This window comes from Rattus norvegicus, chromosome 3 (genome assembly GCF_036323735.1).
Source record: "Rattus norvegicus strain BN/NHsdMcwi chromosome 3, GRCr8, whole genome shotgun sequence".
Classification (NCBI taxonomy): Eukaryota; Metazoa; Chordata; class Mammalia; order Rodentia; family Muridae; genus Rattus; species Rattus norvegicus.
In genome coordinates this window covers 47102242-47129650 of record NC_086021.1, presented here as the reverse complement: position 1 = coordinate 47129650, position 27409 = coordinate 47102242, and the positions used below count along the sequence as shown (strand labels likewise).

Genomic DNA, 27409 nt, shown 5'->3' with positions numbered 1-27409 from the left:
AACTCTAAAGGTGTATGAGAAAAATTCATGATGTTATATAATAGTTAGGAATAATATTCAAGGGCAAATTTTGCCATTAATAAGATATGTGATCTCAGAATGCTCACCTTTCCTGTCTTTAAAGTTTTCACCAGATGAATGTGGTGAATTGCAATAGATGATTTGAATGTTCCTTCCACTTCCAGAAACTTAAAGTTTTAATTGAAATTAAGGAGCAGAAAGATGATGACCAAAAGAACAGAGGTCAACAGTGCTGATCAGAAAAGTGCCACGGGGACATTTTCTAAGTGTATCCTGCTCCCAACCACTGGCAGACTTCTCTTAGCAGGATTCAGTAGGTTTAGTTCCAGCACAGGGGAGAGAAGACAGCCTTGTCAGTGCCAAATGTCAATCAATCTCTAAAAGCACCCCAGAAACAGTCTTCCCATGAATACCTGACCTGAAAACTCAGGCAACTACCTCACAAGTGAATGGGAAGATTTGGTAAACCTTTCACATTTCTGTGTGAACTGCACATAAATCACAGTATTATATATTACAACTTCCGACTACATATCAAAAGTGAAAATAGAACTTGTATCTGAAAGCTATAGTATTGTGAAATATAATAAATGAAGAGAAGAATCACGCTGTATTTTAATATTTCATATTCCCTTTCTTGATGTTATAAGTTCAAATATCAAGACTCAAGAAAAGTTTAAAACAATCAAATGCATCTTAAAATCTTAATTGTCTTTCTAATGTTGTAGTTGCCATTCAGTTAGGCTTTTGCCCACGGTATATCATTTTAAGATACTTAGAAAAATGTCAGTGAGGAAAAACAGAGGCATAAAGAGAAGACAACGTAAGAGAAATTTTTTCACATTTTTACTTTCAAGGCACAACTTTGAATGCTTGGAAAATGTTGGCAATTAAGATACATCAAAATATTATTTATCTCCATCAAATTCCCAAATCCCAGTTGAAAAATTGTTCTTCCAAAAAGAACCTGTCAAATACGCTAAGTATAAAGTTGTCACAATTTATAAACTATCGCAGGCTCAACTTTTAATTTAAGGTATTGCCTAGAGAATTTTTTTTAATTTTAAAATATTGATGGTGTGATAATGGATGTTTCTTAAGTCCTCCTCCACTCCTGCTCATCCTCCTCTTCCTTCTCCCCGTCCTCCTCCTCCTCCTCCTCCTCATCCTGTGTTCCTTCTTGGCAACTTGGCAACTTCTCTTTCTGAAAAGTCAGAGTGAGAAAATTTCAGTACCCAGGGGCAAGGTTACGTAAATCCTGAGCTTCCTAGCAACCTAACATTCCTGGTAACTCTCCTGCTTATACACCTCTAGTGAGAGGCTGCTAACCTCGGTGTGTTGTTTACACACACCTCTTCTTCACATACAGCCCAGGTAGGTAGTGCAGAAAGTGATACCACAGAGGGTGAAATCCCCAAGAGCTCTGATGAAGAGCAGAAATGAAATGTGATGTTTCATCCCATGCAGGCCAGGTGGTTCTAAGAGAAAGCAGAAGATTTCCACTGTCCTATATAGACAATAGTCTCTATTGTCATAAACCACGAAGGAGCAGTGGTTGGCTACCTATTAATTTGTCTAATTGAGAAACTGCATTATATTCTATAACTTGGTAAAAATGTATTTGACTTGTCAGATGTCAAATTTTTTTAAATCTGATTACAATAGGGCACGAGATTAAAAATACTGACTAGCTATTTCATTTACGCCAGCAAAATAGTTTATTAACTTTCTATTCCATGAGAGCATGTATGGTAGAGAAATAAATGTTCTTATAGAAAATTGTGTTTGTGTTGTTTTAAACTTATAATCAACAAGATCAGATGGACTCTCAAAACCTAGGAATTTGTTATTTAGTTTAAGCACAAATTCATTCTAGACATCTGTGAACCACAGTAGAGTGCATAGTAACCATGCTATGTGATAAATTGGCTGTTTTCAATATATGTTTAGAAGAACTGCTTTATGCAAATGATCTTATATGCGGTAGTCAATTTCACTCCCATGTCTTTTAAAGGTGGCTTTATGTCATTTTTTATGCAATAGAGTCCTATTATTTTCTCTTTAGTGTGCTTATTATGCATTCTGGATGATCTGCTCGTGTGTATTAACTGGGCCGTAAGTTTACAGACTCTTTCTAAAGTATCCACGACAGACAAGCATTTCATCACAGATGTCTATTCATGGGTCTGTGATATGTACATACACTCCCGACAACTGCTGGAGGAGGCTTTCTTATACTCATGCCCGCCTGTGGGAATCATATTTACTTTCCCTGTTCTACTAACATGTCTCCGCTTGTGTTTTACAGAAAAAATACTTAGTGGAAACACAATCACAGTGGGAATCAGAGCCACTGAACCCATCTTCCCCAGCAAGCACACACTCCCTTACACCTAAACGTCTGCGTTCGTCTTGTTGGTTTGTAGCACTAATTTCAGTGATAGACTATTCACAGTTGATGGTTTGAGTTTTGATTGCTTTAAAGATCCTTCTCTTGCTTTAGTACTCTGTGTTTGGGCAGTACAAATCCAATTTCTTCATTCAAGGAAGAAAAATAATTGTAAGTCAAGGGATCTGAGAGAGACCAGGTCGCACTGCTTGCTCTATCACTCTGCTTCATCCCTGCATCCTTGCATTCCCAGGTCCCTCGTCCTGGAATGCTGCCTTCACACTGCCCTCAGGAGTGGATAGAGCGTGCCTAAAACATAACATCTCCTGGGCTTCCTTCCACTGTGCCTTTCCAAGATTTCCCTGTTCAAGCTTCCAAGGTTGGTTAGTGCTGCAAAGGCCAAAGAGTAGCTGTCTGTCAAGAGTCTGGGGACACTCACCCCGACTGCTTTTGCCATTTTGTCTACAGAAAAGGCAACTACTTGGACAGCGTAGAAACCCAAGAAGATTTTGGCTTCATCGTGGCTCTTGGGCACGTTGCATTTTTCTTGTAGAGATTTGGGTATGGGTTGGAAATTTCCTCGTAGTTTACATCATGGCTGGCTGATTGTATTACAAAGGAAAGACAGCAACTGAGTTTGTCCCAGTGTGCATGTGTATAGTAGACTGCAAACGTCTTGTTGACCCTTGAGAAACACTACTTTGCATTCCCAAATAACATTCTTTTGAACTTCACCATTTTTTTCCTAAGTCTGTGAAATTTTATCTGAAATTAAAGGGAAATTTCCTTCCTGTTTGTCGACCCACAGTATGAAACGGAAAGCTCTAGGGGACAGTATGTGTCGCTACTAGATTAAAATAATAATAATAATAATAATAATAATAATAATAATAATAAAATAAAAATCGTATACTTACAAGTGTTATATGGGGTGTGTCCTGAATAAATTCACAAGGCCAAGTAAAAAAAGGAAACTTTTCAATATGAAAAACATACCATTAAAGGCACACACACATGAGCAGAATAAATATGAAAAGACCCACCTTCCAGATGCCTGGCATTTCCTTCAGAGGATCCTCTGTGTACTTTGGTTCAGTCTACTCTTAATGACTCCTTCTCTGGACTGCCACAGATGGCTCTCAAGACCTTTACCGTTATTTCTAGGACATATTTCTCCCATTCATGTGTAAGTCTTAAGCCTAGCGATGCATGGGGTCTGCAAAATACTGTTCCTGCTACTCTAAGAATCCTTTGGCTGGCTTTTTTCATTCTCTTCTTGCAGTTCTCTATTTGGTTTTTCTGAAACAGAGATTCTTTGGGTAGCCCTGGCTATCCTAGAGTGCTCAGGTGTACAACTCTGATATCTGCCTCTGCATCCCCACAACTGAGATTAAAGTTGTGGGCTACCATGACTGACATCTGGTTTAAAATATTAAAATGTAAGATACTTTCATAGAAAAAAATTAGTGATACTACTATGAAGAATGTCAGCTTTCAACTATTAAGATACTGAAGTTTTAGCCCAATGATCATTTCTGAACAGTGGATTTCAACTCTAAATACCAGGATTGCTATTGTGATTTTTATAAGTGGTCTCTAAATCAAGGTAAGCTAGGTGTGTGTACTCATACATACATACAGTGTGTAAATATTCAGAATCATTTTGATACACTTCAATGCTTCAGAAAGTCCTCAGACTGTCAGCTCAGGATAGGAAATAAAAACCACACAAAACCACCTTAAAACCTCAAAATGGTTCAGGTATCCCTTTAAAAAGAAAATTCAGGCAAAACCCATTGGCAATCCTGGCTTTAATATGACCAGCTGTTTGCACTTGCTGGCTGGCTCTGTGTGCGTGTGTGTGTGTGTGTGTGTGTGTGTGTGTGTGTGTGTGTGTGTGTGTGTGTGTGTGTGTGACAGTTAGTGACTTTGATACTTTTTGTTTTGTTTCTGCTGAGTCACTAATTTTGCATCTCTGTCCCCAAGTGCCACTCAGCATAAAAGTTAGTAGTGCAGTTAGGAAAGCTCTGTGAGCTGTCAAGTGGAGGAAACCATTTCCTTAAGAGAAACAACGTTCTGGCTTGCCTTGGCTTCCCAGAAAGTAAGCTTTCTTACAGCCAAGGCATCAGATCCGCTTTGCTTGAGAAGCCCTTTGCTCCTCTCAAGAGTGGGGACTTCTCAGCTGGCTGTTGATGCTTTCTGGCACCTTGCTGGATTGGCCCACTGCAGTCCCCCCTTCTCTAAGGACCCAGATCCCTACAGAACCAACGCGGAGTTACTTTCTTTCCCTTCAAGGAGGCAGAAAGGGCCGTGATTTGTAGCGATTGCATTTGCAGCTGTTTCCCTATCCTGTTAGCCGCCTCTTAGTAGTAATAGATGTGATTTCTGTGGGCAACGGAAGGGAGTGCAGAGGACTCGGTGATTACTAGTGAATTCCCATCGGCGGGCATCTTTCTGCCCCTCTTGCGTGATGTAAGATCAGACGTACCCTGCATCGAAAAGTCCAGACACACAGCGCCTGGCTGGCGCTCGCACGCTCTCCGCAGGCGCGCTTTCGCTCACCTTCCACATCCTGCTCCTGGCAGAGCAAGGCGGACTGGCTGGACCCACCGACCAGGGATTTCCAGTGACATTTGTAAATGACGCGGCTCGGTTCCAGGCTGCCAGCCGCCGCGGCCCGGCCAAGGGTGCCGCCGACCAGTCTGCAGCACAGGCTCACCGGGAAGATCATCATGTCCCAGTTGCTCCTTGCCATCCTTACTCTCTCGGGATTATTGCCTAACGCCGAGGTGCTGACTGTGGGAGCCGACCAAGGTAAGGGCCACGATCCCTCACTACCTGCCGGTTCCTCCTTCGGCTTTCTTGCGGGGTGTCCCTGGCAGACAACTGAGTGTGAAACTTAAGTCCTTGGCAGCCCCGCTCCCGGGACCCACTGGCCAAAGTGCGCTAGCCTCCTGGGGGAGAGGGATTATAGGATGGTTTCTGAACTAGATGCCAGAGTGTTCTTCACCCCCTCATTTTACCCTTGGTCATTTTAAGGTCCTGATTCGGTTTGTCCCCTTTCCCCCGGGAACATTTGGACTTGGCTGTGGCTTCTGCCTGGGCATCCCAAGCGCTGCAGATGTTGGAGCAGAATTCGCATTTCTTTGAGACTCCCTTTGGAGCTGACTCCCAGCTGAGAGAGAGCTTTAGCCTCGCGATTCCCAGCCATAGACAATTACTCTCCCAACTTAGCTCCTGGTTAACTTCCTCAGCTGTACATCTGTGAAGAGGTGTCGGAGCTCCCTCCCTCCTGGAGTGTGTCTCTGTCATCTTTTCTGGGGCTGACTTGGGTTGAGTAGCCAGCCAGCAGAGAAGCACTGATTGATTTACTGACAAGGAAGGTCTTTGACCCAGCATCAGAGTGCCTTACCAACTAGAGCCTGGCTCTATCTAGACTGGCACCTTGCATTTGGTTTTCCCCAAGCAACTGGGAAGGGTTGAAGTTCAGAAGGGAAAGGTTATGGTGAACCCAGAGAGAAGGTAGGGCTTATCAGCCTAGGTTCTGAAACTTTTGATCTGGAAACCCACAATTCCTCCTACCCTCAGTTTATGATCATTGAGGAGGCTATGCGTGTTAAAAGGGAAAAGGAATCATGCTGCTGCCAGACTTGGAAGGGTTAACTACTTAAAGGAAGATTAGAAGTATCATAAATCCTGAACTGAGTTCACAGGAACCGTACAATCCAGCCTTTAAACTTAATTACAAGAGAGAAAATAAACAAACAAAAATTTAAAACCTCAAATACGTAGATGCCGACACCAAGCAAATAGCCAAGGTCTTGCACTGTGAGATTCAGTCAGTTCGGGGCAAAAGAATTATGAATTAACTATAAACCAGTCTCATTCCAGGACAGCAGAGCCCGTGTGGTAATGGTCCTATTTAATCTACTCTTGGCAACCAGTCCCCAGTCCCATAGCAGGCTCCCAGACATCATCTCTAGGAGTGGCACTGATAATCTCCCAGGCGCGCCACCGCCGGATCATACAGTTTTCTGTACTTGCTTAAGTTGCCTTGAAGTTGGTGCGGAAGAGTTGAAAATGGTGCAGATAAAATGGAAGCATATAGCTTTTACTTGAAATGATGGTGGCTTTGATGTGGTACAGTCACTCCTCAACCTGCCTTAGCAAGAACCTTTGAAGTTGGGCTGGAGGAGATGAGCAGCTGAAGCTTTTCTGCCCAGGATGCTCGGAAAGCAAGCTGGAGGCAGACTGTTGGTACTTGTGTTTCCTCTCACGGCGTGTACATGGGTCCCGAGTCTGACTTCACCCCTAGACCAGTGCTTCGTTTATTTCTAGAGCATACCGTTGCTACCTGAGAGGAACGATTGAATATCCAGACAGAATTTTGCACACAATAAAAAAAAGATTCAATATGAATCAGCTTTCTCCAGAGAACTTAAGAAACGTAAAGGATGGTGTTTGGTCTCCGTTTAGCTTCCCACAAGGAGAGAGACATCTCTGGCATCTAATATCACATGGAAAATAACTGTTAGTTCTCATGATTTAACTAAATGTTAATTATGTCCTGAAAAATTTACCAAAAGTACTTTGTCATAGAGTACAAGCATATATAGTTGAATATCAACACTTAACTGACTTACACTGCATCTAATGCAACTCTCAAAACTTAGAAAACAGTTAAAACTGCGACAGCTATCAAAATTGAAAGAATTTCATATATATATATATATATATATATATATATATATATATATATCAGGGGGCAGGAGGAAGGAAGGAAACAAGAGAATCTTGTTAAAAGTTTAAAGTGAAAATGTAGCTGCATTATTGCAAATGTCCCCCACTGAGATGCTGAAAGTGAGAGGTGACATGTAATCCAAAACGAGGTTAATGAGACATAGCTGCCTTCAAGCTTGTGAGAGTGGCAAAAGAGGAAGAGAATATCTGTGTGGAAACGCTGGAGAAGTTAGTAGTTGAGAGTGAGCTTTCTGACTCTAAGTGTGGAAGCATGTCTAGGTCCTCCAGACATTTAGGAGTAAATGCGGTTCATCATTGTCCGGAGAGGTGCTTGTACTTGTCTCCCCTGTGGAGTCTGTGAAGTTTGTAAGCGAAAGCTAAACACCTTTACTAGCTGAAAAAAGAGGTAAAAATCAGAAAAAAAAACAAAAAATAAAAAAGACAAAAATACTTGAAACGCATTTGTGTATTTAGTGTCCCCCCTCATATGCATCTATTTGCAGTTTAATTACATGTTGTTTGCCTAGTTTATGATAGTCTATCTACTATCGAAATAATGTATGTGCCAATTCTTATTGGACTCCAATATATCTGGAAAAGGAAATGTCTTTATAATGTATAACAGCTAAAAGAAGGGTAAATCAGATTCACTTAGAATCAAGTAATTTGCCATTTGATGATATCATGCCATATCAAAGTATTGCCTGATAACTTAAAAGGAAATATGTCTCAAATTGTCAACTTTTTTTGAAAAGAGAAAAAGATGCTCCCATAAAAATAAAAATCTTAAGTCTAATAAGATGTAAAGACACATTTCCAAACAATTAATCTTCATGCTGTCTTTGTCTTTTATTGCATCTGTTTAAAACTATTGGAAAATGATGATTGCATATATGTTATATTTTAATTGTCCTTCTCTTTAACTAAAATATATATTTCTGTGCAATTCATTTCTCAATTGATGAAATGTGCAAGTTTTGAAGAAGTCTCTAAACTTCGACTCAGTTTCCTCCCACCTTCTAAGCTTGAATATAAATAGGAAAACTAAGGAAAATCTAAATGTTTTAGAAAAAATAATTATTATGCAAAAACAGCAAAAAAGGGGAGGAAATGTGCTGATTGTGGGAGACATTAAACTATTTTTTGTTAAAAGAGCAGTTTCTAGCACACTTTCTCTTTTATTTTCATAATGAATAGTCTATGACAATACTTGTAACATAAAGATAGTTTAAAGCAACTTACATCAATATTACTGTTTACATAATTATACCTGTAAGAACGGAGATTGGGTGTGACTGTCACTGAAAACTTAAGTTCTACCTACTCTGGAGTTACTAAGAAGGGAGATGTTTTTCAGTAAATGTGAAGGAAATCTTATGGTTGCCCCTGGGTGATATCGTTAGTGGATTCTTACAAATGAAATGACCTTTTATTAATGCTGCTTGTCAGTAAAGGTAGAAGTACACAGAGGTTTCCTCTGTACCTACATTGGATCCATGGCATTTATTACTTGTTAGTTACTTTGTCAATCTCTTGTTAGAGCCTATTTCATACCTTAACGATAAGATCCATTTAAAACTATCGGGTGTGAAAATGTATTTTTTTTAAAAGGAAATACAGTGCTTCAGGACTCTTGTGTTTTCTCTCTACTCCTTGCTATAATATGACCTTTATCCTAATAATGTCATTGAGTTTGTTTCTATAGCTATTTTTTTTATGTCATGTCTTACATAAAATTCACCCCCATCTTCAACTCTTTTCTGCTTATAAGGAGTCCTTGTGGGAAAAAAGTACCAGTCAGTTACAGGGATAAATCTCTCTATCTTCTGTGCCTGTCTGTGAACAGTTCTTAGACAGAGGAAACACTTGTCTTCAATCCAGGTAGATACATTTAAAGAGAGTAGAGATAAAACTAGACATTGTACATGCTTATCCCAACATGATTATCACTAGTCACACCAATGCAGTAGCAAGTAGATCCTAGGCACATGTCAAATATGAGTTTACATAACTTTGTTAAATGGACAACTTCGGAACAAACCCATAAAGTGCCACCGTGGCCTCAACATTGGAGACACTGTTTATTAAATAAAGGTTTTCTGTTTTTCATAACTGCAGATAAAATGTCTGTTCTCATGACCGGTGCCTTCTGAGGAAACCAAATTAAAATGTGAAATGAAAACCTTGAAATACTTCTCGACCTGTAGTGAGCAGTGCTCTAATGAGTGTCCATATGGCTAATGCTTTGTTTTCACACTACGCGTAAGTGGAAGACACAAAGGTCAAAGTGCTTTGGCCCCCTTTCTGGTTTTGAGGCAGGGACTGCCACTAGAGGCTCTCTCATGGTGAGTCTGTGCTCCTACTGAGCCCCACCCAGCCCTGAGCAGTCGCCTGTGAAATGTCTGGAGTAGAAATGGCTTAGAGGCTTGCCATTCAAATGGACTTCAGTGGCTTGACTATAGACAGTGAAAGCACAATGAAGATCTCAGCATGATTGAGCCAAACTGTTCCATTAGGCAATGTTTGTGTCAGAAAATAATCAGATTTCACATGGAAGCTTTTTTTCTGGTTTTGTTTTTTTTTTTATTGGATATTTTATTTATTTACATTTTAAATGCAATCCCTTTTCTTGGGTTCTCCCCTCTCCCATGCCCCCTCCCCTTCTTCTATGAGGATGCTCCCCCTCCCACCTCACCACCCTGGCATTCCCCTACACTGGAAAATGAACCTTCACAGGACCAAGGGCTTTCTTAGTTCTTCTGCAGTCATTTAGGTTACCCAATTTAATCGTCAAATAATGACAAATGTAATGTATGCACCTTAATACACCCAGAAGGAACATACACAGTATATTTTTTTTTAGAAGAGAGACAGAATTTGTCTAACCAGCCAATCAAGAAACTGTGAAGCAACACCTTTCCTTGCTTCTACTTTCCTGTGAAGTTATAAACCCACATTTAACTCAGAGTTCTGGAGATTGACTCCAGCCTACCAGATCAAGAAATTTATCCTAATAGTTAAATATTAAAAAAAATAGCAAAATACGGAAGTGTCTATAGAGTTTATTTATTAAAAAATAGGATTGGCCTAATTCTTATGCGTGTCAATTTATATTTACCAAAATGAATTTTGAGATCTATCATACTCACAACATCAAGTCTTTGTTCTCAGTAGTATATACTCTCCACTTTAAGAAACACTGATATCAACAGCTGAGCTCTCCATCCTAGAGGAAGAGTTTTGAACCCTACAGAAGACTCTATCACACACCAGAAGAAAGAACCTTCTAGATGTGCACACTATCTTCTAATGGGGTGTTTTCTTCCATGAACTGTCTGCATAATCTTAGAGCTATATTTTCTTCTAATACATGATTTGGTAGCTTCCCCTGTCTCTTCTGTTCAAAACAACATCAGCAGCAGCAGCAGCAGCAGCAGCAGCAGCAGCAACAACAACAACAAACTAATGTGGTTGAGTTAGAAAATGTATTATTTATTGCATTGCTCTAAATTCAGTAGTATCATAAAGTACAACTCTCTATCGCTCATCTCCTTCCTCCTCTTTCTCCTACTCTTCCTCTGTTTTCATCCCTCCTTCCTTCCCTTTCGTACTTTGTACTCTATTGGTTTAGACTTGTGCCACATAAACCCAATTAATTTTATTGTGTTTTTGGAGTAAACTAGTTGATGGTATTTACTCATTCCTAAATTAAAATTGAAACTGTTAGATAAGATTCATAAGGTATAGTTATCAGAATGATACTTTGTCAGTATCTTGGATATCTTTTCAACCTTTGCAAAAATACATTCATTTATATAACATTTTCAGAGATATCCCTCCTGTAGAACCAGTCATTGCAATTAATGAATTCTTATTATTGCCTCATTTGTCTAACCTTATTATTCTTGGATTAGGTTAAATATACTCATGAATTTTTTAATTAATTTATGGGTGTTATATTGACAGTTTTTTAGAGGAGATGAAAGCCTTTATGTTGAGGGTTTGAGAAAGGAGAGTTTCATATGAAGTTTCTTTCTTCTAACTTTAAGGAAAAGAAATAAAAACTTGTAGGAGAAGATAGAGCATGTTGCCTTACTAAGACACCAGTGCTACATTTTATCTCAAAGTGTATTCTTATTAACAGCCAGACGTCTATTTCCTGAGTTGCATGTACCTCATTGTCCTGGCTGGCTTAGCCTTCAGACCAAAGATAGGTATTGTTGAAGTCTGACCTCATTTTAGTGGAAATAATACATCTCTTCTTTAGGTAAGATCAAGGTTCCGTGGTTCGTCTCTTGTTTTGTTCTCACCATCAATATGAACGTCCTTCCTCACGATCCATGTAGCATAGCCATCCCTCAAGGCTTTAAGACAGCTTAACTTTAGAAATATGAGTGTATAATTCCTTAAGAATTTTTCTACTGCTGAGTTTTTCTTTAATGACAATTTGTCATCTGATCCCTTTCTTCTTAATGTGAGAAAAGAGAACAGAGAATGAGAGTAGCAGACGGAGAAGAAGAGAAATGAGTCTTAGTTGCGGGTGCTTTGACAGTTCCTAGGATAGTTTAAGGTATTTGTAAAAAAGAAAAACCACAGGTATAATGCTGAAATCATAATTGTATTTAGAGTGTTCTGTTTTCTCTAGGAATTATGATGTATAAGGCTAAGAGAGACCAAGATTCTGAGAGAGAACTTTGCCATTGAACGTTTTGATTATACCAACATAGATCTAATATCTGGGGCAGTTAGTATTCTCAAACTTTTGTTGAAACACTAATTATAAATTTAGAAGTTTGAATCTGGGGTTTCAGGATATCTAAAATATCCTATGCATTTCCCGAATGTGGTGCTAATTGCTCCAGCTCAGCTGGCTTTACTTCATCAGGTGAAGACATTGTGGATCCAGAAAGTTTGATCATCGGTCATCCATCTTCTGGAGATTTGTGCATGACATCACAGACTTTGATAAAACAATATTTTAGCCACTTTACTATTATATTATCAAAATGGATACCAGATCATCTGTTTAATACTCATGGAAGAAATTTGAATGGTGAAATTTCACTTGTAGAAACAAAGTAACTTTCTTAAATATTTAAACGGAAAAACAAATATCCGGGTATACTTTAGAACTTAAGTGTCATTCTTTGATATATCCTTTTTATATTAGCTGAGTAGTTCTTTCAGATAGTTTGAGATGTACCATGAGAACAACCTATGATAGCTTTCTTTCAGCTCATTTCCCTACCATTACTGTGAGGATACAAGGTAAAAAAAGGCAAAGAGTTTTTATTTTACCTGTGTTTTAACCAGAGTGCCTATGTTAAAATAAAATCTCCAAAGATTACAGAAGTCTGCTCCGATTCTCTACACAAAAAGAAACATTGCCAAGCCCTAGGCCCCTCCACTGTAGTACAGAAAATATTTGTAGAAAACATAATGGATTCTGTATAGAATGACATAAATTCAGATTCTCATTAACTACAGCCTTAGCACCATGTAAATGGCTGGTAGCTAGCAAACTATAGCACAGTATTTACTGATTTTTTTCCCCTTTGAAAACATGTTGACTCCGAAATCCATAGGATTTGAGGTCATTCGTTTGCTTACTGAATCATTCCACAAAATGCATCAAAGTGATGATGAAGATTGTTTAGATGTTGAGAATGAAGCAAGTGGCGGATTAGACAATGCAGCCGAGCCATGGGATTTCAAACAAGAAGAGAAGAGACCAAAAGAAGAAGAGACAGCCAAGAAACACCCAACATAGGAAATGAATAACAATTACGATATGGTGACAGAAAAATAATATGAACTGATTAACAGAATCATTCTGGAAGTCATTGTCAGAGAAATTCTTTGAGACAGTTGACCTATCTCGTACAAACAAGTGACGAGGGGTACCATCTGTATAGGGGGGAAAGAAACGTTTCATGGAAACTCTAAGAAAGGATGCTTAGCTTATCCTTTTCTTACAGAATGAGAGATGGCATGCATGTTTGGCCTTATGTGTTTGGTAGAATAAAGGAATTAGATTAGGTCAGCTAGTTCAATGCCATTAGCAAGGATGGGCATGGGTTTAGTCTTGATTATGATAAGTAGCAATTAGAGCTTTATTCAGAGATGACAGGCAGAACTTTTGTGAGATGATCCATTCTGCTACACAAAAGTGAGAAGGAAAAAGAGGTAAACAGTCATTGAATTTGCCCTGGGTAAGTGGGAGTTACTGTGAAAGGAAATGGTAGCAGTAAGGTAAGACAAACATGGAATACACTTTTAGATTTATTTTTTTACTTAGGTGCCAGTTTTTAAAATAATACATGTGATGCCACTCCATACATAGGAGGATGAAGCATGAGGTCAAGTGCCCATTCATAGTTTTTAGGTGTACAGTCGATATGCTGAACAACAGGATGACTAGTTTCTGTTGTTTATACATGGATGCATTCCTCTTTACAGTGCCTCTTATTGACTTGCACAACTTCTGATTCACCACAGTACATGGCACCAAACGCTTGTGTTTGGTCCTGAAGCAAGTCTTATCTAAACAATATCTTTGTACTTACACTTCAGAACTAGCAATACCAATGTCCGTCTTACTCCTCGCTTATGTCTACTTGTATCTGGAGTTCATAGAGGACAATGCCGCATTTTTGGGTGTTATTTGGAACAGAATATGTAAGGACACTGAGAAAATTTTAACTATTGGTAAATAGGCAATACCCTATACAAAAAAAATCATTAATTAATTAATTGATTGATTGATTAGTTTTGCTATTTTCACCAATGTAAACTACTGAAAAAGCCAAAGGAGATTGATTTGGTTAATACAGTCTCATTTGTGATTTATTCTTGAAAAAATCTTAAGTTTGTTTTTAGCAGAAGACTCCCATTCAATTGTCCCTTTACATGATTGAGAAGAATTTCAACTGACAGTCCTGTTCATGTTCGTGGTTACGAACATTCTATTAGGTTAGTAAAAGGGAGAAATCATAATGCAGTTTCTGCTCACTGTATTCATCTCACTCTGAATATTTCTTTATATGCTCAAGTTTTTTATAAAGAAAGGGGTGCTGATAACAAGTGGGAAGCAATCTTCCAGAGGAGAAATATGGCACCAATTTGATATTTGAGTCATCAGTGCTCTTGGGTCTTCCTTCTAAGTTTACCTTAAGTGGCTCCAGCCTTGTTGTGATTTGCACAAGAAATAACATACACTAACTAGGCAACTGTACAACTTTGAATTTTCACAAAAAACTTGGTCTGTCACCAGCTCACATGCTTCAGGCTTCCATTCTGGATGCTTTCAGAATACTTCACACCATGAGGGTCTGCAGAAAACCTAAATTTAGTTCATTCATTCAAAGTGTTTCTGGTCCTGTTGACTTATACCAGGTCCTAATGTTTGAAGATTGTTTGGGGGTTTGAGGACTAAACTACTGCAAGTTTGTTATTGTTTCTTTGTATTCCTGTTCCTATTCTCTCCCTCTTCCTCTCCTCTTTCTCTTCTCTATATCTCCTATTTTCTACTTTGAGCTAAAGCTGAGGTTATTTCTAAAACATTAAGCGAAAATGTGCAATCCAGAATATGACCATTGCATCAGCTTACTACCCAAAATATTTCTTGTTTAGAATTTAGAGATCTCCTCAATAGAGAGGAAGAGTAGGAGCTCACCTCTTTTAAGCTTTTTACAATATATGGAGGACCAAGAATGTGAAAACATTATCCTGGACATACTTCTAGACTGTGAATGGTGAGGTATAAATACACACATGTATAGTTTTCAGATGTGGTGTGTCTGGACTTGGGGGAAATATCTACTAAGCAGATTGTACATTGAGATGAAGTGATGCAAACTTGAGATTATAAAGTTTTAGGAATGACTACATAAAATATTGAAGCAAAATATCTCAACCAATTTCCTTGCTGCGTAAAGTATGTACCTGTGAGTTTAGTAGACATTTTAAGTTCTGTTCATTTTTCATTCATGTTGTCAAAAATCTCTTTTATAACTTGGATCTCAAAGTTCAGTGCTAAAATCAACACTATGCCTTAAAGTAAGTTAAATATGATGCATATACCAAAATTTTATTAAGTTTTAGAGTGACTGAACTAAATGAAATTTGAGGCTAGGAGATTTTGCATTAATATTTCATTTGGGGCTCACTGTAAATCTGTTTGCTGTGTACTTCAGCAGAGGGGAGCCAATTTTTTTGGAAATAATCTGAGTAACTGAAGACAGAAAAAAGAAGGTTCTCTTGTATATTTGTGAGTATGAGGTACAGTTTATGTTACCGGAGTAGAACTTTGTTCACATCCTACGAAGGTCTGCTGAAGACTTTATTTCTTTTGTAACAGAAGCATTATAGAAAAAAAAAGATTCAAAATGAGGAGAAAAGGCTTTACTTACAGTTTAGGTAAAGCAAAAATAATTAATGACTACATGCTCAGAAAAAAAAGCATATAGTCATATTGTGACTTTTTTGAACAGGGCTTAAACTTGTTACACGGAGCCAAGGAGAATGAAAAGCTCCTCCAGATAACAGTTCAGTTGGCAAAACACCCAATAAATTCAGGAGTGGCAAGGAAGTTACTTAAGTGAAAAATAAGACTTCAGAGAAGGAATCTACTCAAATCCAGCAATATTTCAAGGTGTATGCCAAAGAGGATTAGGAAAACCTAGCAGTGGCTCTACGGTGATGTCACAGACTGGAATTAAGAACCGATGCGCATGAGCATGGAGCCTCATCAATAATAAAAAAGAGTAAGATCTCCTATGAACCCCAAGTAGTCATCCTGCTGGTCCCATCTTTCTACAGGCATCAGAAAGTGACTGGCAAATTTCCTTTAATATTTAAAGGGAAGGAAATTATTTTGTGGCTAAGGAGATCTCCAGAGTGAGAGGTAAAAGGTGCTGAAATCCGTCTGCTCTCAAGTTAACTGTGCATGACCTATTTAATGATCTTTGCATAATAAAGGGCATGTTGGGGATTCTTCACAAACACAGGGTATTTCTGGTCACATGGTAGATAGCAAGACTAGAGTAACCAGAGGAGCTGGACCTTTGGATGGTTAAAGAAAGCCTGGAATTTTGGATATTTATGGATAGATATGTCCTATGTTTGTTCATGAAGACATAATTCAGCACACACATACACACACACACACACTCTCTCTCTCTCTCTCTCTCTCTGTCTCTCTCTCTGTCTCTCTCTCTCTCTCTCTCTCTCTCTCACACACACACACACACACACACACACACACACACAAATAACATTATTGGTGGCAAAATGAAACCCTGGGGGATTCAATGCTGAGACAGACAGGATGTGACTCTCTAGATGTCCTTAACATTAAAGACCATAATGTTGGACTGAGACAGCTGGATCTCAGGAGCTCACTGACCACCCACTCTAGACGAATCAGTAAACACAAGTTCGGAAACTGTACCTCAAAAACTAAGATCAAGAGTTACCAAAGAATACAATGGTATTGACCACTTGCTGTACACTAGAACACAAACATGGTTACCAGCATACATGTGAACATATACAAGAACATTTTAAAATATACAGAAAGAGAGAGGGAGGGGAGGGATGGAGGAAGAGAGGGAGAGAGAGAAAGAGAGAGAGAGATAGAGAGATCTTCAGTGTTATACCAGTTCTTCACTATCAGCTTTTCCATTGTTGGACATAAAGCAGTAAAACGGGAGAGAAAGTGGGAAAATTGTTCTGAGTGATCAAGAGAGGATTAATATTACACCCAATTATGACTTAGAATAAAGCAATCAGAGTTATCTGAGAAGCAGATATATTACCTATGATGAGAACTGTGTGTGGGGTAGGAATTGCAGTTAGCTTCTGCACTCCACAACCCACATGGCTGAACATAATGGTGCTTGATCGCATGCAGATAATTATGGAAAATCGGAAAAGAAAAAAGAAAGGGGCTAGAAGAAAAGACTGTTCTGCAAAATACAGATTTTGAGAGCAGATACTTGAGCTGCGGGAGAATTGGATTGCATGGATAACTATGTCATCTTTCCTATCCTGGGAAAAGATGGGATTTCACATACACACACACACACACACACACACACACACACACACACACACACACACACACGCAAAATGATGTGCATCATAAAATGTCTTCAATTATATGCTTGTGTTTTATATTGGAATAATCCCAGCCAAAGAGGTAATCTTAAAGAGCACCTTTTCACTTTTGAAATAATTTAGACATATAAATTTGCTGTGGGGGTTTTTATAAGCTTTTTAATCCCTATTACCAAAATATTGCATATTGAAATACATTATAAAAGTCAAAACACTTTTGGAATTTTTGGAAAAGAAAAGTACAGTTCAGAAGTAAGAGCATGACCATAGGTGACGTGTCACATGCTGGTCAGGTGTACCACATAACTGTTATGTCCGTGCATTTCTCATTCCCTTCCTTGTCTTTCTGTTACGATTTACTTGCCAGTCCTGTGCTCATTTGAGGTGTGCTCATAAAATTGTTGCAGACTGTCCCACGGTTTGGTCCTGCCTGCCTTTTCACATGATGTGAGTATTGCAGGATTCTGACGGAAGCCTCATGAAGCAAGGCCTTTCTCAATTTGCTACAACAGCAGAAGCACATTCTATGTTCCCTTGTCCGCATTAACTGCTCATCATGTGGGTAAGGTGGCATCGTACTCATTCTTTCTACACTTGTTAAAATTATTCCGTCAAGAAGAACTATCTCTCTCTCCTTATTTATTTTAACAAGCATAGATTACCATATTGATTCTTTGTTTCTAATATAAATCATTCATTCCATTACTTATCTTCCTGTTGATATTTTTCCAGCTTTGATGTGGAGAGATTATTAAGGTTGGCCCCTTCATAAGCCTAACATATCACAACTTTTTTATTCATTTTGGGTAGTTGTTTAATTTCAATGCCACCCAAACACAGCAATGCCATCATGTATTCTCCCTGTCCAACATCAGTAGTCTCTATTTCCCCAGAATTTCAGACCCTGAAAATCACAGACATGTTTAACTAGTTGCATTCACTTACATGGCAACAAAGGGTTACCAGTGTTTCTGTGTTGTTTTCTGTTTTTTTTTTTTTTTTTTTTTTTTTGGAGCTGGGGATCGAACCCAGGGCCTTGCGCTTCCTAGGTAAGCGCTCTACCACTGAGCTAAATCCCCAGCCCCTGTGTTGTAAAGTTTGGAATGAAGTTTTTTTTTTTTTTTATGGTCATCTGCTGACTGAAACTTGGAATTGGTATGATTATAGAAGAATATTCTTTTTAAGAAGTTTAACATTTTTCTCTCTATAGAGTTTTTGAGGATGATCACAGGTAAATGTAAAAGGTGATTAGTGTTTATTGATGTTTTCTCAGGAAGCTAAGGATGTTGGCTTCAAATAAAGATCTCTGCATGCAAGTTGCTGAGGTCCATCGACAGGAAGCATCAGAGCCATGCGATCGGGTTATAGGTACAAAGGATAGGTACAAAGCAGGCGAAGATATGAGTGTGTTGTGCTTTTATTCTTGTCATTCAGATGGGCATGTGCATGCTGAGATAGTACATGGGTTTTATTGTTTAGCCTATCATGACCCCATGGCTGTGACTGTGTAGATTGTTGTATAGATTACACAGCAAAGTCTTATTTCACTTGTTGAGTGAACTGTGATCAACTGGGGATATGCCCCAAACTGTATTTTAAAGACTCAAGAGCTTTAACATCTGGCCTACTTGCCATTTAAGGTTTCATTAGCACTGTGTGTCTCCAGTAATTGACGTAAAATGGGAAGACTCCAGTCATTCTCAATAACCTGAGTACAGGTATCTTTGTTATAGATGGAACCACAGATATGTATATATATATATATATATATATATATATATATATATATAATGTTCTTAAAAAGACATTTACCCAATGTATACACAGTTTCTCCTTCTTCGTGTAAACAAAACATTGTTAGGTTTGTAGGTTGGTTGGTTTTTAACTTCCTCATGGTTGATATTTGTCTTATATCTTCATTTCCAGCTTCTCTTCACTTTGATGACGTGCTATGGCTTTTGAAATTCTAAAAGCCATGTAGAGTTTCATTCTCTCGTGACTTGGAATCATTTTAGATACTGAGACCAAACTGATTTTAGTGGGGCATTGTCAAACAAACAAACAAACAAAAAAAGACATGAGATTACTGTTATGATCATTGGTCTAGCTCCTGATAACAGATCCTGTTAAAGCAATGAAAACGAGGGCTGGTTGGAAAGTAATGTAGCACCTTTATTGAATTTTTAACAGCTTAATACATTTTAGGATCGAATCCATCTGAGAGGCATTATGGCTTGCTGAGAAAAGCTGTACACTGGGAACCAGGAAAAGTGGGCTGCATTCCCAGCTCTGCATCTGACTCACTCTTTGTCCTTGGGCAAGTCACTTAGCCTCTCTGCACTACTTCCTGCCTGGTAAAATAAGGAGAATAATGCATAAAGACTCCCACCTCAACAAGATGTGCTGTGGCTGCATTCTGTCTGTAACCACCGAAGCAATCTTTTTCTTCACTGTTGACTCACGACAGACATTTTTAACAGCATCTAGTTGGAATAAAATTTGCAACAAGAATATGAAGTCATACTTAATCTTGCGGACGCGCTTCCTTCTTTAATTTACATTAAATTTCAAGCTAGCTCGCATTGTCTGTCAATGTTCTGGGACGGTTAATCTTCATGAGCTACCTGACTGCACCTGTAATCAGTTCAGCCCTGCTTGGGGAAGGTCTGTGAGGGCATTTCCAGAAAGCATTACTGAGGTGAGAAGATCAGCTTCCAGGACTGGCAGTGCTTTCTGGTAAAGAGATGAAGTCTGAGGGAAGAAAAGGCAGTACTGTCTGGTGTCTTGGCTTTTTGCTGCTGACGACTCTGTCCCTGCAGCTACTGAAGTCATCCGTTCAATGCTAGCATACGTCAGCTTCTTCAGGTCAATATAGAACGCAAACCTGAGCGTCTCCAGGAATTTGTCAGGCTTTGAGCACCATGCATCCTGAACTAAGCCGCTACTGTGTTCTCAGCACTCCAGAGTGTGGAAGGCTCCTCTTGGATATAATCCACTTTATTGCCCCACACCCTTCCCTCCTCCCAATTTCTCTCTCTCTTTCACTTTCTCACTCTTTCACTCTCTTGTTCTCTCAGTCTCTTGCTCTCTGTGTCTAGAGAACCCTGACTAATGCATATGCTATTAGCTTGGAGGAGAACTTAAGATAGAAGATAGAACTCTGTTGCCTGAGAACATTTCAATGCCAATTACAGAACACAGCAGCACTCATTAGAGGAGCAGATGATGGACTCTTGCAACACAGAGGCTCACACCTGAGAAAACTAAGACGAAGTTGGTTGGCAGTACTTTTCAGAAAGGTTGCTGTTAAGTTTAGACAACGGGGAAATCAATGTAGGCTAGGAGATCAATGGGGACATGGAGTAGGATATCCTGTTCTACAACATCATCCCAGCTTCTGCTACTCAGAATTCCCATATTTTTTTATTTCTCTCTCTCATTTTCCATCTTGTGCCTCACTGTACTTCTGTCCAGTTGTCTCGAAATGTATATTTTAGTTTCTTTTCTCAGTGATTTCATCTTTTGAACGTATGGCTAGTCATTAATCACAAATTACTTTTGATTGTTACATCTATCAACTTCCCTTCATACTAAACAGTACTCACTCCATATTTTTCTTGGCTATGCTATTAGAAAATATTCTGTCACTTTTACAATATTGATATAATTTGTATTACTTCTTTTGAAAGTGTTAAATATATTTTAATTAAATATAATTAAAGCTTCCCCCTTTTCTCTTTCTTCCCTCTCACCCTTTCCCTAAACTTTCTTACCCTAAATTTCATGACCTCTTTATCTTTAATTGTATATATGTATATACATATATATACATATATATATGTTACACACAGAAACACACATATATGTATACATATACATACATATATATACATATACATATATATTTGCATACACACAAAACATTCATTTAACATTGCTCATACGCATATGATTTCAACACTGACCCTTTGAAATTGTAAAAACAACTAGGGAATGGTTCGCTGGGAACAACTAATTCTCCAACCTTCAGGAGTCCTTGATTGTCCATAGTTCTTTATCTTGGGGTAGAATTCCATGAGATTTCCCCTTACACAATAAATAGCATGTCTATTGGTGGCAGAGTACCACTTAAATAAAACAATGAAAAAAGATTGTTGAGGTCCTCTAACACCAAAACGTTATACAGACGTAGAGGATAGATTGGGTTCATATTGAACATTTCTGGAAAGCATATTCCCTGGGTGATCACCAGTATTTGTAATCTAATGACTGTGATCTGAGCATCAGCATATATACCATGAGCACTCACCCAGGGGCTAAGAGGTTATAAAGACACTCCCATGCAAGGCTTGGCAGTTCCTGTTTTCCTTCAGTATGCTATGTCATTGTGAATGAAAAGAGTGCAGTTATTAGCCATGATGACTTCTAACCCAATTCTGTATTTCTCCAATTATCAATTGTTCATATTGATAAAATGTGGATAAAGAAAAGTTCAATCTATGATGCTTCTGTGGTTTTAGAAAATACATGTAGGATGATGTCCTGCTCTAGGAGGAACTTAACTAGGGGAAGCATCTTGTTCTCATAGAAACGATGTCTCTTATAGAAGTCTCATTCTGTTATATAGCTTTGTGTGGAAAAACTAATGAGATTGGCATTCATTCTACATGTGGAGAAACAATGCAATTTAATCAAGGTCATCATTGTAATGGATGGGTTTCTTTCATTTTTGTTTGTTTGTTTGCTCAGATGGTTGATTATTTAATATGCCACCATATCATTTGATGAAAGTGAAAGGCATTATTAGAGAAACAAGGTGTGGAGAGGCATAGATGGGGATGCGGGGTGACCTGGAAAGAGATGGGGGAGGGGAATCCATGATTAGTCTACTTTGTATGAATTTTCAATAAAAACTAAAGTACCCAAGAAGCGACCTATTCCTTTTTTAGAGTGGATCATCAATCATCCAATAAATAAAGTGAAACCATTTTTCATGGACAAAAGGTTATTTAATTACTCTCGGGTTTCTTCATCCTAGGATCATTTTCTGTTTTGCTTCTTCGACATAAGGAGAGAAAAGTCCATAGGATTTTGGGAAACTTAAACTTGAGCTGATCCCAAAAACCAGCAAAACATACACTGGGGCTTAGAGTTGAGGTTTTGAAGTCAATTAGTCTGTATTCAAACCCACACTTTATCATTGGCAGCTGCTCAAGACCTACAGAGTCCCGCAGGACCTCTGCGAATGTATGTTTTGTTTCTTTTTTCCTGTTGCAGAAAATGCATAAAGGTGCTGTTGAGTATAGGGTAGTGATATGTAACCTGTAATTCAGATCCTTCCTGAATACATGCTTCACATTATATTAATTGTAATGCCATACATATAATTTAGGGTTCTGGCGCCTTAAGGTTGCCTGTACTGGTATTTATTCATGCTCATAATCGAGTGAAGTTGTAGCAATACAGACCATTCTAAAGTCTATTCAGTGCACCGTAAGGCGGGAAAAAGGAGCAGAAGAAGTAATATACAGACGTTATTCTGGCTATCAACATTTTTGCCCTAATCTGAGATTGTATTTTTTGACAGGTGACTTTTCTGCGTTAATGATGTTTTTTTTTTTTTTAAATCCCCTGTAGATAACAGTTTCCCTGGGCAAGAGTCATATCATAAGGAGAGTTTCAGGTACAGAGAGAGTGAAGAACAGAAGAACCAATTTCCAATAAATGGCTCAGTCCCTCAGTACATACTACCACCAGGAGAAAATACAGATGTACTGGAGGTGTCCTTACAATCCACTAAATCAATGTTGGCATTTAAAAGTCATTTCAAGAGCCAACGGCATCTCAGTGGGAGAGCGTGGTCGAACACTTGCCACTCTCCTGAGTGGCAAATAAGTAACAATCTAATAATATCGTTCTAAACTCGCTGGTACTAAAGGATGGGCTTTTAAATTTTTTTTTTTACTTTTATATGTAATGATTATGACGATTTTTATATTTGTTTTTACTGATAAAGGGGTTTATATTTTCTTTTTAAATATATAGGTCAGAAAAAGGAGGAGCATGATTTGTAGTTTTGTGTTGTACAAATGCTTATGTTCTTCAGAAACACTGCTTTACCAGGAAGGGTGACGAACTGATATAACATCACCTAGATGATCAGTACTTGTAAATGATAAATTTACATAGGGGATTGTTTGATTTCTCTGTAGAGTATGCATCTAAAAGATTTTCTGTCAGATAATCAGAATGAAGACAACATTCAGAGCTTGGCTTTGTCTTTTGAATCCTGCCCTTGCCCTTTTCCCAGCATTAAGAACAGATGGACCAGGCACCGCACCTGAATGTTGACACTCTGCTCTCTGAGGACTGCCATTTTTTTTTTCTTCAGACGGTTCTGAGAGGAATGCCTGATGTACTTATTGATTTCTCCTTGGGGTGAACAACTCCCCTTTAAATAAACAAACTCAGAATTCAAAAATACTCTTTTTTTCATATTTTTTTTCCGTCTGAAAAGCAAACAATACCCTTTTACTTTCATGCAAAACAATAACAAGTAGTTCAAGGGAAAAATCTGTGTGGCATAAATCCCGCGCTTCCCTCTGATGTCTGAGGTGTAACAGGAAAAAGAAGCCAACGTTTGAAGATTTTTCATGTGTGGAAGGCAGATATGTTTTCTCAAAATGAGTTTGTCAATGATCAGAACAGGGGCTCTTCACCCAGATGCTACTCTTGGCAACAGCAGGGCTGGTAGAAGCTGTGTCCAAGTCATTCTATTTTAATATTGCTCTTCTATTGTCTCAAAGAACGCGAGTCTTGTTTTAATATTGCCCAACTGGAAAGAAGATATTAAAACATTTCTCAGGTGTTAAAGGGAGCCAGCATCCTGGCCATGAACTGCCAGTGGGGTTGGGGAGGCAGCAGGGAGTCTTGTTTATCCCTCATAATGGATGTATGGTCACAGATCCCATTAAGCCATAACTGTCTTTGGGAACTAACTCCCTCCCAACGTCCACACTGCTAAAAGTGCTCCTTCTGGGGACAGAAGCTCATGCTGCCTATTGCTTATTGGCTAGTCAGATCTCTCTCTCTCTCTCTCTCTCTCTCTCTCTCTCTCTCTCTCTCTCTCTCTCTCTCTCTCTCTCTCTCTCCTTTCCTGCCTCTCATATGATTATCATGCTTTCAAGAAGATTTCCGTCCCAGACAAATTGAAATATTGGACTCTTTAGGCATCAGTAAGCCGGCTTTTGGATTTGGTAAGTTTCCATAAATGATGAAACATGCCCCATAGAAAAGTCCAGTTTTCTTTACCTAAAGTATTTAAGTGAAACACATGACAGAGCCGACTCCATTAAATTTAGTGAATTAGTTCCACCAAACAAGTTTTAGCCCAAGTCCAACCACCAAGACACAAAATAACCAGATTCAAATAAATAAAGAAGGTTAGGCATAAGAAAAGTTTTTGTTTTTTCTCTTTTGGAAGAAAAAAATAATTTGAAGCTGAAGAGAGTTCTCAGTGCATAAGAGCATTGGCTGTTGTTACACAGGGCCCAGGTTTTACTCCTAGCATGTAAATGCAGGCTCACGACCTTCTGCAGATCCAGTTCCTGAGAAAACAACACCCTTCTTTGGCTTCATCAGGCAGGAGGCACAAATATGGCACACAGAAATATGTTGGAAAAACATCCATACAGATAAAATAACAGGTAATAGTAATATTTAAAAAAAACTTAGCTTGCTCCTGTTGTATATAGCTGTATAAAAATTTATAAGATGTAGGAAAACAAATGCAAAGTAGACAAAATTGTTTTGCCTCTAATTGTCTTTGTTTGGTTTTGCCATCTTTAGTCTGTCAGTCCATTCATCTCACAGAGTCTCCTATAGCTTCCATTTCAAGTGAAAGGAAGCAGGAAACCGTGAATAGTATTACCAAAAATACAAAATAGCAAACAGTTCTAAAGATTTAAATTCCCTCTTAATTCATTGATGGATTTATTTTATTATGAGGGACAGTAGTCAGCTGTACCTGTAGCATAACATGCTGGCTGCACTGGGATTTTTTTTTTTTTTGTAATCATTGCTCACCTATTTGAAAGTAGCAAAGAACTGGAAAGCTCTGATCAATACATTACTTTATCAGCTAAACCAAAAGTTGTCATTGCTCTTTTACCTGAGTTTGAAAATTTGATTTGAAAAATAAAATTCAACATACTTACAGAGACTGTAAAATTAAAGAAAACTTTTATGACAGGGAACATATGTGCCTTTTGGTTGAGTGAGTATACTTTATAAATTAAATTTTATACTTCTACCATATTATTCTCACATGACTTTAAGAGACTTTATATTTGATTTTCTGAAAAGCATTGTAATAAAAGCCTCCTCAGAGCCAGAAAGACATGTGTAGCTTTGTGTGTTTTTAAAATGTAAGACCTAAGCTCAGAATATCCAAGAAACAATTCACAGACCATATGAAGCTCAAGAGGGGAGAACAAAATACTCAGGGGATGAAATACAGGGACAAAATATGGAGCAGGGACTAAAGAGAAGGTCATCCAGAGACTGCCCCACCTGGGGATCCATCACATATGCAGTCACAAAATCCAGACACCATTGTGGATGCCAAGAGTTACATGCTGACAGGAGCCTGATATAACTGTCTCCTGAGAGGCTCTGCCAGAGCCTGATAAATACAGAGACGGATGCTCGCAGCTAACCATTGGACTGAGAACGGGGTCTCCAACGGTGGAGTTAGAGAGATGACTGAGGGAGCTGAAGGGGTTTGCAACCCCATAGGAAGAATAACGATAACAACTAAGCAGACCCACAGAGCTCCTGGGGACTAAACCATGAATGTATGAGTACACATGGAGGGAACCATGGCTCCAGCAGCATATGTAAGAGAGAATGGCATTGTTTGGCATCAATAGGAGGCAAAGCCCTTGGTCCTGTGAAGGCTCGTTTCCCCAGTATAGAGGAATGCCAGAGTGTTGAGGTGGGAATGTAAAAAGTGTAAGACCTACATATAGGAATTTCAATGACAGCATGGTGAATATTATTTAGGAAAATATGAAAGGTAAGCATATATGAAGACCATGACTAAATGAATAATTATAAGTACAAAATCCCAGTAGTTGAAAAATACAAGAAGAAGCACCATTTGTAAAATGAGTTCTAAGACCTGATGAGCTGCAGGGGACCCTATGTCTCTTACACATACTGGACTTGTGTGCCACAATGCATGGGTTTACTTTTGCTTTGAGATTGCATTTATATGGTCTGTGCTGACTTTGAACATATGATGATCCTGTATCTGTCCCTCTATTGCATGTGTGTGTGGTATGCAGGGTCTGGAGCATGGTTATATTTTAAACAGGTAAATAAGTGTGTAGCCCATGATCTTCTCAAGTTTAATCCAAGAAAGCATAGATTATCCCTTATTACCTTTAAAAAGATCTTTTAGAAGATTAAAAAGTAAAGATTATGAAAATGTGTGGACATTATATCCTGGGATGAGACCCAGGTAGAGTAATCCTTCTAAACAGACGAGACAGATTTTGAATACACAGAAGCTCACAATAGACTAAATTAAATAACAGTACCAGCTAAATACAGAGTGCCCCAGAATATCTTTAGGACTGCATTGTACCCATTTCATCTCTGCCCGGATACACACCCACATCACTGAACCTAAAATTTTCAAAATGGCCAGCTTTAAATAAACTATTTAGAACACTGGGTTGGCAACAGCCATTGCTAAATCAAAGGGTGCCAGTTTCATCCATGCCAAACAGAAGAATAAGTCCATCCGACACAAGAAGGCAGACTGCTGAGGAATAACTGGTGAGGCTCTTCGTATCAATCCTTGTCATTTCATTTGTCAGTTTTGTGAGCATTTACTTCTCACAGTGGAGGAGGCTTTGGTTAACTGTGACAGCTGTGGATTTAGAGCTGGCATTAGAGGACCCTGTAATAAAACAAATTCCACTTTCAGTTCTCCTAGCAATGAAGAATGGTACTTGTATTTTTCGTTGCTAATCTGGGGATTATGGATTTCAAAAGAAAAAAAAATGTTGTTTGTCACCTGAATTTCAGCTTTGTAAATATCCTCCTGGGAGAGAAAAAAAAAGGGAATAAGAA

General features: G+C 38.5%; 1 protein-coding gene across 6 annotated transcripts in view; it reads left to right on the top strand.

Moving 5' to 3' along the window:
• The first annotated feature begins 4503 nt into the window (after window positions 1-4503).
• Lrp1b (LDL receptor related protein 1B) overlaps window positions 4504-27409 on the top strand; it is a 2121147-nt gene continuing 2098241 nt past the window's right edge. For all 6 annotated transcript variants that reach the window (XR_010064783.1, XM_063284873.1, XM_063284870.1 and 3 more), the window contains exon 1: window positions 4504-5224. Coding sequence is in view for 5 of the 6 variants with exons in the window: in XM_063284873.1 (XP_063140943.1) it covers window positions 5050-5224 (175 nt within the window). In the remaining variant the exon portion in view is untranslated. The remainder of the gene's footprint in view (window positions 5225-27409) is intronic.